Below are 13,146 nucleotides of genomic sequence, written 5' to 3' on the forward strand. Positions count from 1 at the left end.
CAGAAGTTTAGGTTAAAGTACTCGCTGAAGTTCGCACAGCTAGTAAATGGAGATCTGGTATGCAAATCCGCTATGCCTGACCGTAAAGCCTAATCTTACCCTTTATATTTTGCCTATTCAACTCTCTTTATTCCTTGGTTTTGCTGATAAAGAGGTAAGAAATGGGTAATCAGCAGCATCATAATCAGAAACAATCATAAGGTATTTATTTAAGTGCGTTTTAACCTATGACCTTGCAAGCATCAAGAAAAAAACTCGGCCGGGCGTGGTGGCTTAAGCCTGTAATCCCAGCACTTTGGGAGGCCGAGACGGGTGGATCACGAGGTCAGGAGATCGAGACCATCCTGGCTAACACAGTGAAACCCCGTCTCTACTAAAAAATACAAAAAACTAGCCGGGCGAGGTGGCAGGCGCCTGTAGTCGCAGCTACTCGGGAGGCTGAGGCAGGAGAATGGCGTGAACCCAGGAGGCGGAGCTTGCAGTGAGCTGAGATCCGGCCACTGCACTTCAGCCTGGGCGACAGAGGGAGACTCCGTCTCAAAAAAATAAAAATAAAAATAAAATAAAATAAGAAAAAAACTCTATATATAGTCACATTACTAACACGCCACAACCTTTTCCTGTTGTTCCTCTTGCATAATTGTTCTTCCCTACCCCATAGCCTTTCAGGTTAACTTTTAGGTAAAATTGACTTCTTATTAAAAATGAAAGATCTGGACCAATGGATTTCCAAAGCCCTTTTCCTTCTCTGTGATCTATGTTATTTTAAGGAATTATTGCAAGTCATTCTGAGAAAAACAAGATAATCGATTTTTTTAAATTAAGGTGCATTCGATTTGCAGAACATTTAACATAATGAAGCGATTAAGCCAAGTATACTGGATATTGTCTTTTATCTAGGAAACAATAAACTAGATGATCTTGTACCTTGCATTGTGCTTTCTGAATGCTGACAGTGATTTAAAAGGTGCCCCATCCCCTCTCCCCCATTTTCAGTGTAGACTCATAGTGCAGCTTCCTGAAAATTCATAACTTATTGTGATGATTTCTTGCTAGCTAGTGTCCTGCATTCAGTTAACCAAAGTCCCTCATCTGCTGATATTTTAAAACAGTTCTATAATGACAGAATCAGTTCAGTTCTGTGGCTCCTCTTTTCTTAAATCAATCTGCATGACTCCTTTAACTGTTCCACATATGAGGTGGGCTCTTCACTATTCTAGTTGTTCTGGGAACTTGGCCTGGTTTGTCTTGTCACCCTAAAATAATCAAGGATCCAGTTAAAAGGGTTTATTCAACTGTAAAGTGTGAGGGCAGTCATATGGGAATATGTAGACACCAAAGAATGGTGATGAGTGCTTTCAGTGTAAAGAAAAGTGAAGATCGTTTATATAAGACAAAATGGAGATACCGAACAGAATTACAACATTTCAAACAATGGATAACATCTAGATTTACGATCTGATTGGCTACTATTGATTACACTCTAAGGTGGTTGTTTAATATTCTATGGTAAAAAAAAAGTAACAATCACAAGGGTCTACAGCTCCAATATTATGTAGTCTAGGTTTGAAATGAAGAATAGGGAGTCTGATTAATGTATAACATCTCAACACAAAGGTCGGGAAGCAACAATAGTCATGCACCAGAGAAGAAAAACAGCCGTATTACATGACTCAGTTTTCAGGGCTTAACTTTGCCCCCTTGGCTTAATAAATTTGGTTCTGAAATTTCATTTTCTTTTTAAAGTTTGTATCTCAAAGTATAAGTTGCATAACTGAACAGGAAATTCCAGCATGTTCATCATGTAAGTTCACAGAGCTATGTAGTAGGCAGAATAATGGCCTCCAGAAGATGTCTGTGTTCAGATTTCAGGAATCTCTGACTATGTTATATATGACAAGAGGCTTTGGTTTTTTTGTTTTTTTTTTTTTTTTTTTTTTTTTTTTTTTGAGACGGAGTCTCGCTCTGTCGCCCAGGCTGGAGTGCAGTGGCCGGACTCAGCTCACTGCAAGCTCCCCCTCCCGGGTTTACGCCATTCTCCTGCCTCAGCCTCCCGAGTAGCTGGGACTACAGGCTACCGCCACATCGCCTGGCTAGTTTTTTGTGTTTTTTTAGTAGAGACGGGGTTTCACCATGTTAACCAGGATGGTCTCGGCCTCCCAAAGTGCTGGGATTACAGGCTTGAGCCCCCGCGCCCGGCCGACAAGAGGCGTTGAAGATGTCATTAAATTAAGTATTTTGAGATGGGAAGATTATCCTGGATTGTCTGGTGGACTCAGTGTAATCACAAGGATCCTTATAAGTGAAAGAAGGAAGCAGAGTTAGGGAGAAGTTTGAAGATGTTCTGCTGCTGGCTTGGAAGATGGAGGAAGGGGCCGCAAACCAAGCAAGCCTCCTCTAGAAATTGGAAAAGGTGAGGGAATGATTTCTTCCCTAGAGCATCCAGAAGGAATGCACACTTGCCAACACTTGATTTTAGCTCAGTGAAACTCAGTTTGAACTTCTGACTTACAAAATGCTACCTGTTTTTTGGCTCCTTCCATTTTCTTTTTCTTTTCTTTTTCCTTTTTTCTTGTTTTTCTTTCTTTTTGAGAAGGCGTCTCCTACTGTTGCCCAGGCTGGAGTGTAGTGGCGCGATCTCGGCTCACTGCAAGATCCGCCTCCCGGATTCAGGCCATTTTCCTGCCTCAGCTTCCCCGAGTACCTGGGACCATAGGCGCACGCCACCACGCCCGGCGAATTTTTTGTATTTTTAGTAAAGGTGGGGTTTCACCGTGTTAGCCAGGATGGTCTCAATCTCCTGACCTCGTGATCCGCCCGCCTTGGCCTCCCAAAGTGCGGGGATTACAGGCGTGAGCCATCATGCCCGGCCCAACTCTTTCCATTTTCAAAGCCAATAATGGAGCTTGTTTTTTTTTTTTTTTTTTTTTTTTTTTTGAAACAGAGTCTTGCCCTGTTGACCAGGCTGCAATGGCGCTATCTCGGGTCACTGCAACCTCCGCCTCCCGGGTTCAAACGATTCTCCTGCCTCAGCCTCCCTAGTAGCTGGGATTACAGGCAGCTGCCACCACGCCCAGCCATTTTTGATACTTCTAGTAGAGACAGGGTTTCACCATGTTGGCCAGGCTGGTCTCAAACGCCTTACCTCATGATCGCCCACCTCAGCCTCCCCAAGTGCCGGGATTACAGTCGTAAGCCACCACACCCGGCCGAGCATTTTCAAATCTCAGATTCTCACCTGTGCCTCTGTGGTCACATCTTCTCTTACTCTCACTCTTCTGTGTCTCTCTTTCACTTACAAGGGCCGTTGTGATGACTTTGGGTTCACCTAGATAATGCAGGAACCTCCCTATTCCAAGATCCTTAACTTAATCACATCTACAAAATCCCACTTACCATGTAAAGTAACATTCACAGGCTCCAGGGATTAGGACATGGGCATCTTCTGCCTAGCACACTGAGTTTGTGTGATGCCAGTCAATAAGGTTGAAATGGAAAGAAATGAGGTAGAAGCAGCAGCAATGGGCCTGATCACACAGAGCCCTATAAGCCAAGGTAAGGATGTTGGATTTTATTCTGTGATGGTATACACTAGCATATTACCAGCAGGAGAGTGCTACTATGATTTATATTTTATAAAGATCATTTTGGGTGCTGTGTGGCAAATTAACTACGATGGAAGCAGAGAGGTTATCCAACCAGGAGCCTTTCAAAGTACTCCAGGAAAGAGATGTTAGCAGCTTGGATTAGAGTAGTGGAAGCAGAGGAGGTAAGTGATTAGATTCTAAGTGATGTGTGTTGAAAGTACAGAGAGAAGATTTAAGGATGATTTCAACGCTTTTGGCTGGAGTAATTGGATGAATTGCTCACCCAACTGCAGATATAGAATCCTGCAAAAGGAGGTTTTGGTTTGTTTGTTGTGGAGGCAGTCAAAATAAAATCGCAGTGCCTGGTAGCCATCTAAGTGGAGGTGGTCAATAAGCTGTAATGTATGTCACAGACCAGTCTGGAATTAAGGGAAGGGGTAGGTCAAGAGACAAATACTTCAGAGTCAGTACTCTACAGATGGTAAGGCCTTCAGATGGAATGAAAGCTGACCATATTTTTATTATCCAAACCAGCACACATTTTAACTTTTTATTTTGACAATTTCAGACACAAAAAAGTTGCAAGAATAATACATAGAATTTGCATATGCCTTTCAATCAGATTCTCCAAATGTTAACATTTTATTGTAACTGCTTTATCCTTTTCTATTTCTCTACTTACCTATAGACAGACACTTTTTCTCTGAACTATTTGAAAGTAAGTTGCAGACATGACACCCATAGCCTTACATACTTCAGTGGGGTTTTCCTACAAAGACATTCCCTTGTATCAGTAGTTCTTAAAGTATGGTTCCCAGGCTAGCAGCAACTGTTATCACCTGGAAAGTTAGAAACCTAACTTGTAGGGCCCCACCCCAGACCAACTGATTTTGACAATTTTTCTGTGGTTATGAAAGGAAATTAACATCACTTCAAAACTATTATCTAACTTATAGGCATTATTTAGATTTTACCAATTGTCCCAGTAATGTCTTTGATAGCAAAAGTACCAAATGAACACATTTGAGATTAAAGGGAACCACATTCAATAATTTTGCCAAGACAGAGTAGTCGTGTAATCATAAAAGGCAGTTGTGCTCACACCTGTAATCCCAGCACTTTGGGAGGCTGAGGCGGGTGGATCACCTGAGGTCAGAAGTTTGAGAACAGCCTGGCCAGCATGAGGAAACCCTGTCTCTACTAAAAATACAAAAATTAGCCGGGTGTGGTGGTGCGTGCCTGTAGTCCCAGCGACTTTGGGAGGCTGAGGCATGAGAATCACTTGAACCCGGGAGGCAGCAGTTGCAATGAAACGAGATTGTGCCACTGCAGTCGAGCCTGGGCGACACAGCAAGAATCTATCTAAAAAAAAAAAAAAAGGTACTGAGGAGGTATACTTTTTCTTAATACGTAGACTTAGAGGTCTAGTATGATAACTGGAGTTGTCTATAGTATTTTATAAATGGATGTCCTTAGTGACCTTGACAAGAGGGAAATGGACACAAAAATGAAAGAAAGCAGACACGGTATGTAGAAAACTTTTTTAAAAGGAGCAAAGATATGAGGGGGATGTGGTAATTAAGGAAGGTTTTGTTTTTTTAAGGTGGGTCATTTTATTAATACATTATGTTGATTGCTGCCGGGAAAAATTCCTTGAAGAGCAGTCTAGGGAGGTTTACAAACTACTGATGCCTGGAGCTCATCTCCAAAGATTCTTATTTAATGGATCTGGGGTGCAGCCAGGTTCACGGGGATTTTCAAAAGCTCCCCAAGTGATCTTAATGTGTAGTCAAGATTGAGAACCACTGGTAGAGAGAGAAAAAAATCTGAAGAGAGGACTTAAAATCTGCTGCAGCAGCAAGACCTTAAATAATCTAAGTGCTAAATTGCAGCCAGCACCACTTGAATTGTCAAATCTTGTCAGTTACAGTATCCAACTTTCCCTACAAGCGTCCATAGGCAGACGAAGGGTTTACACCAGTAACTCCATTCCCCAGGAGACAAGAAAGGAGGCTAGAAAAACGACTTAGCAATCTCCTTGGAGCTCAAGACCAGGAACTTCCCCCTGCCCGTCCCTGCCGCAGTTCCTGCGGAGCTCCGGCACGCTGGCCGCTCTCGCAGCCCCGGTCGCCAGTGCGCACGCGCAGGATTCACTGGGGCGCAGGCACCGGCGCAGGCTTGGCTGCGCCCTCTCGCGCCGCACGCTCCGCGGGTTCCTCCCTCCTTTCGAGCCTCTACCCTGGCCGCCGCGCGGGAGAGAGGCCGAGATGGCAGATGAGATTGCCAAGGCTCAGGTCGCTCGGCCTGGTGGCGACACGATCTTCGGGAAGATCATCCGCAAGGAAATACCAGCCAAAATCATTTTTGAGGATGACCGGGTAGGTACCGTGAACCACCTCGCTCGCCTGCTGAGGTGGGGTATCGTCCCCGGATCCTCGGGTTTCTCGCGGAGGGACAGGAGGGGTCGCGAGTGCAGCGGCGATGGCAGGGGACCTGGCCGCCCTGGCCCAGTGGGCCCCCAGCCAGGGGACAGGGCCCGGGCACTCCGAGGCGGCCTGCCGGCGCGTGCCGGCGCTCCGGTTACTCGTTATCTGCCCCGGGCGCGGGCCAGACCGCCGGGCGTCCTGGGTGCGGCACCGCGGGGCCTGGGCGCGTGTCGGAGCGCACTGAGGCCCCCGCGTGGAAGCCCGCCGGCTCCCCGGCTGCCTCGGACCTCGCCTGTATCAGGAATCTCGAAATCTCGCCAGCGCTCTGCCTGACAGAGAGAAACCCGATCGCGCCCTGACTCATGCCCAATCTCCGCGATCTCCCGCGCACAGCCGGCCTGCCAGGGCCGGCCGTTCCTGGGCGCTGCTCGGCATGGCATTGTGCTCCAGGGCCTCGGGGCGCGGGGAGGTGCGCGGACCGGCTGGGCCTGCCGGCCTCCTCCGCGGTGTGCGGTTTGCCACCTCACCGCTACCCCATCCCTGTCTCCACCCCAAGCCGTACCCTGGGCTGGCGAGGCGATCTCCTGAGAGAAGAAGTGGGCCCGCGTCTGGGATTTGCTTTCGGTTGACCTCTCCCGCTAAACGTGTCGGGCCTACAAACAGCTGAATGATTCCTTTTATATTCAACAGGAAGTAATTTTAAGCCAAGAGACTGAGACTGTAGTTTTTGTTGACTTCTTGTAGGTGAAATCCCATGTGACTTTGAGATATATTGTGTAAATTATTTAGTGGACAGTTGTATTTTTGGGATTGGATCTCAGATAAAGCTGGGCAGATTGGATGATTTAGATAGAACAATTTTGTAAACAGTTTTGTTAAATTTAGGAAATATGAAATATAAGAAAAACATTTATTCTACTAGTGTCGTTTAGTTAGATTCAAAACGTTATCAAAGATTTAATTAGGTTCCTCCAGGCGAATTTTTTAAAAAAACTTTGTCTCTACTCAGGGGTAATTCTTTGGTTTTAGAAAAAATATTTCTTTTTAAAGTTTGCAGTTGCCTTTGAGAAATGGTTGTTGAAAAATTTACATTTGAACCACCGAAGTCCAACTGTATAACAGCAGGAAGCAGTCTAAATGAATCAGCATTTTGTAGGGAGTACCCAGTAGAATTACTCCTGAGACAAATAAGTGTGGATGGGTTTTATTAAAACAGTTTTCACTTCAGCAGTGAGCAAGAGATACAAAAAAAGATATTAATGTCGTGCGTCTATTTACAGACACTGTGTTAAATAGTCTAAATGCCGAAGAGTATGTATCATATATGTACTCTTCAGTTTTACACAAAAGGATAGGTATATTTCTTAAATAGTTGAGTAAAGTGAGAATAGATATTAATCAAATAGCAGACAAATACGTAGTTAAAAAACTGATTGCTATCATAAAGAAAAAACACACACAAACACACACACACACAGGAAATTGCACAACTAGGACTCTGACCTGGGAGTAATGGGACGGGGAGGGGAATCAGAGGTTTTTTTCTGTTTTTTTTCTTTTTTCTTCCAGAAATCATATATGTGCTGGGAATGGAATGGCGGGATGACTAGCAGTTTAAGTTAGAAGTTGGGGTTTGGAGGGGGAGAGGATCACTGAAAAAGCTTTGAGGGCGGAAAGCTCAGAAGGACAGTTCCACGTGAAGAGTTGCAGGAGATCTGGAGAGGCAGACAAGGATTAGCATGGCCAATTTCTATGCATTCATTGGCTCCCAGTTTAAATGTCACTGCAGAGTTGTTGTCCCTAAACAATCTAAGTCAGGCTTTTCCTGTAATAATCATTCATATTATCCTTTACTTTGTAACATGTATGACCTTTGGTGATTATACCTGTATTTAAAGTCGGTCTTCCCATAAGACTTCCATGGAGTCTGGGTGCAGTTTGGGAGGCCAAGGCGGATGGATCACCTGAGGTCAGGAGTTTGAGACCAGCCTGGATAACATGGTGAAACCCTGTCTGTACAAAAACACAAAAAGTAACTGGGCATGATGGCACATGCCTGTAATCCCAGCTACTTGGGAGGCTGAGGCAAGAGAATCGCCTGAACCCAGGAGGCGGAGGTTGCAGTAAGCTGAGATCTTGCCATTGCACTCCAGCCTGGGTGACAGTGAGACTACATCTCAAAAAAAAAAAAAAAAACAAAAAAACTTCCATGGAAAGGATCACGGCACCATTCGTAATGTGTACACTTCTGTTTTCTTAGCATCTAGTGCTCCCCATGTAGTTACTGTTCAGTAAATATTTGTTGAAATAAGTTTTATCCTACCAATATACTAAAAGTTTGATTTATTTATTTCTTTCCCTTTTCCCTAGTGCCTTGCTTTCCACGACATTTCCCCTCAAGCACCAACACATTTTCTGGTGATACCCAAGAAACATATATCCCAGATTTCTGCAGCAGAAGATGATGATGAAAGTGTAAGTAAATTTCTAACATGATTTATTTTCTTGCTTTTTAAATTGGGAGATTAATTTTGTCCTTAAAGTGCTGTCACATTTTCATCTTCCTAAGGTCATTATTAAGGAAAAACTAGAAAAACCATTAAGATTTCAATTGCCCAGCTGTTTTCCAAAGTTGCTGCATCATTTTGTATCCCACCAGCAATGAATGAGCATTCCATCTTCTCCATATCCTTATCAACACTTGCTATTATCTTTTTTTTTTTTGAAATGGAGTCTTGCTCTGTCACCCAGGCTGGAGTGCAGTGGTGCCCCCGATCTTGGCTCACTGCAAACTCCGCCTCCCAGGTTCACACCATTCTCCTGCCTCAGCCTCCCGAGTAGCTGGGACTACAGGCGCCCGCCACCACACCTGGCTGATTTTTTGTATTTTTAGTAGAGATGGAGTTTCACTGTGTTAGTCAGGATGCTCTCGATCTCCTGACCTTGTGATTTGCCCTCCTCTGCCTCCCAAAGTGCTGGGATTACAGGCATGAGCCACTGCACCTGGCCTATTGTATTCGTAAAGTAAGCTAGAGAAAAGGTTATTAAGAAAATCGTAAGGAAGAGAAAATATATTTACTATTCATTAAGTGGAGTGAACCATAAAGGTCTTCATCCTTGTCATCTTCATGTTGAGTAGGCTGAGGAAGAGGAGGGGTTGGTCTAGCTATAGCTGTCTCAGGGGTGGCAGAGGCAGAAGAAAATTTGCCTATGGGTAGATCTGCACAGGTCAAACCCATGTTGTGCAAGGGTCAGTTGTATTTACTTGGGGATACTTTTTAAAGTGAGACGTTATTTCTGAAACTTAGAAACTTCAGGACATTAATTTTTAATTCAATATATTTGTACAAATCACAGAGTTCAAAGATTAGAGTGAGTACTTAATGGTAAAATACCATTTTATATGCAGTAACATTAAAACCTCAGAATACACTTTTTTTTTTTTTTTTTTTTTGAGACGGAATTTTGCTCTTGTTGCCCAGGTTGGAGTACAATGGCACAATCTTGGCTCACCACAACCTCTGCCTCCTGAGTAGCTGGGATTACAGGCATGTGCCATCACGCCTGGCTAATTTTGTATTTTTAGTAGGGACGAGGTTTCTCCATGTTGGTCAGGCTAGTCTCGAACTCCCAGCCTCAGGTGATCTGCCCACCTCGGCCTCCCAAAGTGCTGGGATTACAGGTGTGAGCCACCGCGTCTGGCCCCAGAATACAAATTTTTACCATTTAGTATAATTAGACAGTCATGGCATTTTAAGGTCAGAGCTTCTTACTCCAATGCAGCTCTTTTCTATAAGGATAATAAAATGTGAATTTTTACTCAGTTAACATTCTAAATTGGTGTTTTAAGGTCAGCTCTTTTACTTAGAAGACAGTTGTTTGCCAGGAAACATTTACTGAACCAGTTTTAAAACTGCTCATTAATAATTAAATTTTGTGACCAGTATAGGTACCTGCTGTACAAAATTTTATATAGATGCTCATCAACTTAAGATAGGGTTACATGCTGATAAACCCATCATAAGTTGAAAATACTGTATGTCTGTCGAAAATGCATGTAATACACCTAACTTACTGAACATTATAGCCTAGCCTAGTCTAACTTAAGCTTGCTCAGAACATTTGACATTAACCTGCAGTTGGGCAAAATCATCTAATACAGAGCCTATTCTGTAACAAAGTTGAATATCTCATGTAAGAGTATTTTACTGCATATCACTAGTCTGGAAAAGGATCAAAATTTGAAGTATGGGTTCTCCTGAATGCATATCGCTTCCACACCATTGTAAAGTTGAAATATCATAATTTCCCCAACTTACAATTTTTGTCCATTGTCCACCTGTACAATGGACCTCACTGCATAAATAAGGTAAGCGGAGTCCACTGTCCTGGGGCTTACTAAGGTAATGAGACTAGAAATGTAAGATTCTCTCCCTTCGCTCTTTTCTTGCCATAGGAATTAAAGGAGTTCCCTTTCCTGAGAGCTTTTTAGAATGTTGAAGTTAACCTTCTCAACTTTTTTCTCTCACAATGGGAAAGCATAAGCAGTGAAATGGGAGTTAAAGTTCTTTGCTCTCGCCAACCTTCTCCCCTTTAACTTTTATAGGGAAGAAAACTGGCAACACACAAGTGGACTCCTTGTGTAAATAGAGACAAATTGACTGTAGATAGAACCAAAAAACAAACAGGATGACACAGTGAGACTAGGTATTTGCCACAGGATCCTACAAGTCCGCAGGCAATGCAATAGATCTGGTAGTGTTCACAGGAAAATCCATAATGGTCATAAGGAAATCATAAAGAAAGCAAGATGTCTTGCTTTATTAAGAAAACATAAACACTACTTGGAATATAATTAAAATTTTTTTTTGGTTTGGCATAGTGCCTTGTGCCTGTAATCCCAGTACTTCAGAGGTTAAGGTGGGCGGATTGCCCGAGCACAGGAGTTGAAGACCAGCCTGGGCAACATGGAGAGGCCCCGTCTCAACAAAAAAATACAAAAATTAGCCAGGTGTGGTGGCGTGTGCCTGTAGTCCCAGCCCCTTGGGTGGATGAGGCAGGAGGATCACTTCAACCTGGGAGGTCGAGGCTGCAGTGAGCTGAGATCATGCCACTGCACTCCAGCCTGAGTGACAGAACAAGACCCCGTCTCTTAAAAAAAAGAGTTTAATTGAACAGCAGATTTTACTTATAATTTGTTTCTTGAAATTAATAATGATAAATGCCTAATCTTAATGGGTCTCCAGTTGTAGATTGTGCTCTGTTGGCATTAAGAGTTTCCAAATATTTGCTCAAAGGGTGTGTTTCAGTGAGAGTTTTAAGATTTGATATTTCAGCTTGACAGTTTGTTATTTAATGTCAAGAAGTAATAAATTGCCTGTGCCTAAGAAACTTTTTTTTTCCTTTTCCAGCTTCTTGGACACTTAATGATTGTTGGCAAGAAATGTGCTGCTGATCTGGGCCTGAATAAGGGTTATCGAATGGTGGTGAATGAAGGTTCAGATGGTGGACAGTCTGTCTATCACGTTCATCTCCATGTTCTTGGAGGTCGGCAGATGCATTGGCCTCCTGGTTAAGCACGTTTTGGGGATAATTTTCTCTTCTCTAGGCAATGATTAAGTTAGGCAAGTTCCAGTATGTTAAGTAACACACTTATTTTTGCCTGTGTATGGAGAGATTCAAGAAATAATTTTAAAACCACATACATAATAAAAGACATTGTTGCATGGCTTATAGTCTCTCTGAATGTTGCATTTGATTTGTTATTTTAAAAATATATTTGTTGGAATATTTGAAGGTGGGTTTACAATTTTGGAGGTTTCTTGCTTTTTCTTCCCAAGGAGGACTCAACATATGAACATTGCATTGTTTTAATGGTGTTACTAGTCTTTGAAGACAAATAATGAGAGTTTATAAATTTAGCTTTAACTTTGAAATATCTTTCCAGGTTAAAATAGGTCCAAATTAGATTTTTAAGCTAATTCTCACGTTTTCTAAGAACATAGCAAATTGATGATTTTGGGTTTAGAAACAATGATTTTTACACCTGTAAATCCCAGCACTTTGGGAGGCTGAGGCGGGTGGATCACGAGGTCAGGAGATCGAGACCATCCTGGCTAACATGGTGAAACCCCATCTCTACTAAAAATATAAAAAATTAGCCGGGTATGGTGGCAGGCGCCTGTAGTCCTAGCTACTTGGGAGGCTGAGGCAGGAGAATGGTGTGAACCTGGGAGGCAGAGCTTGCAGTGAGCAGAGATTGTGCCACTGCACTCCAGCCTGGGCGACAGAGCGAGAAAAAGAAACAATGCTTTATGTTCAGCACACATTTGCCCTGGACTCTGGGCATAATTTGGAAAGAATGAAAGTAGGTTTGTCACACAATCTTTGATGACCATGTGAAGCCATACATTGGTATTTTCTTGCTATTTAAACTCCATCTCAATATTTATTATAAAGACTTGAAAATATTTTACCTAGAATTCACTTTTCCAATTGAAACCTCATTGTTCTAAATGTGTATGCACACATTAATAAACATATTTAAGTTGTGCATGAATCTGGCTACGTCAGAGAGAGTAGGAAAGGGAACGTGTCCGGGTCTGGGTTTTCATGTAGACTGACAACCAACCTTTTGTTTTTAGTCTCACCACGTACCCTGGCCTTTCTAAGGTTCTATTTTTATATATATATATATTTTTTTTTTTTTTTTTGAGACAGAGTCTGGCTGTTTCGCCCAGGCGGTGGTGCGGTTGTGTGATCTCAGCTCAATGCAACCTCCACCTCCTGGGTTCAAGCGATTCTGCCTCACTCAGCCTCCTGAGTAGCTGGGATTACTGGCGTGTGCCACCACGCCTGGCTAATTTTTGTATTTTTGGTAGAGATGGTGTTTCACCATGTTGGCCAGGCTGGTCTCAAACTCCTGAGCTCAGGTGATCTGCCTGCCCTGGCCTCCCAAAGTGCTGGGATTTACAGGTGTGAGCCACCACTCCCTGCCTCTAAGGTTCTATGTAATACAAGCTTAGTAGCTTTGCTTCTTTGCTTGCCTTTGTGTAGGCACTTTCCGGCTTCCAAAACTTAATACTTTGTTTCTTCTCCCATTCTCTTCATACTTAACAGGTTTTTTCCTTTTT

General features: G+C 43.1%; 2 protein-coding genes and 1 pseudogene across 2 annotated transcripts in view; 1 reads left to right on the plus strand and 2 right to left on the minus strand.

The window, feature by feature from the left end:
* Positions 1 to 13,146, minus strand: part of CDC42SE2 (CDC42 small effector 2) — a 1,077,748-nt gene that overhangs the window by 210,840 nt on the left and 853,762 nt on the right. The window lies entirely within an intron of this gene.
* The window catches only part of LOC126955980 (SURP and G-patch domain-containing protein 1-like), a 187,727-nt pseudogene that overhangs the window by 9,679 nt on the left and 164,902 nt on the right, over positions 1 to 13,146 (minus strand).
* On the plus strand, positions 5,580 to 11,744 carry HINT1 (histidine triad nucleotide binding protein 1). The gene is made up of 3 exons (XM_050792907.1): positions 5,580 to 5,965; positions 8,384 to 8,488; positions 11,425 to 11,744. Exons 1-3 carry the CDS (start codon positions 5,855 to 5,857, stop codon positions 11,587 to 11,589), a joined length of 381 nt encoding a protein of 126 aa, XP_050648864.1. The 5' UTR covers positions 5,580 to 5,854; the 3' UTR covers positions 11,590 to 11,744.

This window comes from Macaca thibetana, chromosome 6 (assembly GCF_024542745.1).
Source record: "Macaca thibetana thibetana isolate TM-01 chromosome 6, ASM2454274v1, whole genome shotgun sequence".
Classification (NCBI taxonomy): Eukaryota; Metazoa; Chordata; class Mammalia; order Primates; family Cercopithecidae; genus Macaca; species Macaca thibetana.

Coding starts and splice junctions, on each gene's coding strand:
- HINT1 (XM_050792907.1), top strand. CDS start 5,855: ATGGCAGATGAGATTGCCAAGGCTCAGGTCGCTCGGCCTGGTGGCGAC. Junction 5,966..8,383: donor TCATTTTTGAGGATGACCGG/GTAGGTACCGTG, acceptor CCTTTTCCCTAG/TGCCTTGCTTTCCACGACAT. Junction 8,489..11,424: donor CAGAAGATGATGATGAAAGT/GTAAGTAAATTT, acceptor TTCCTTTTCCAG/CTTCTTGGACACTTAATGAT.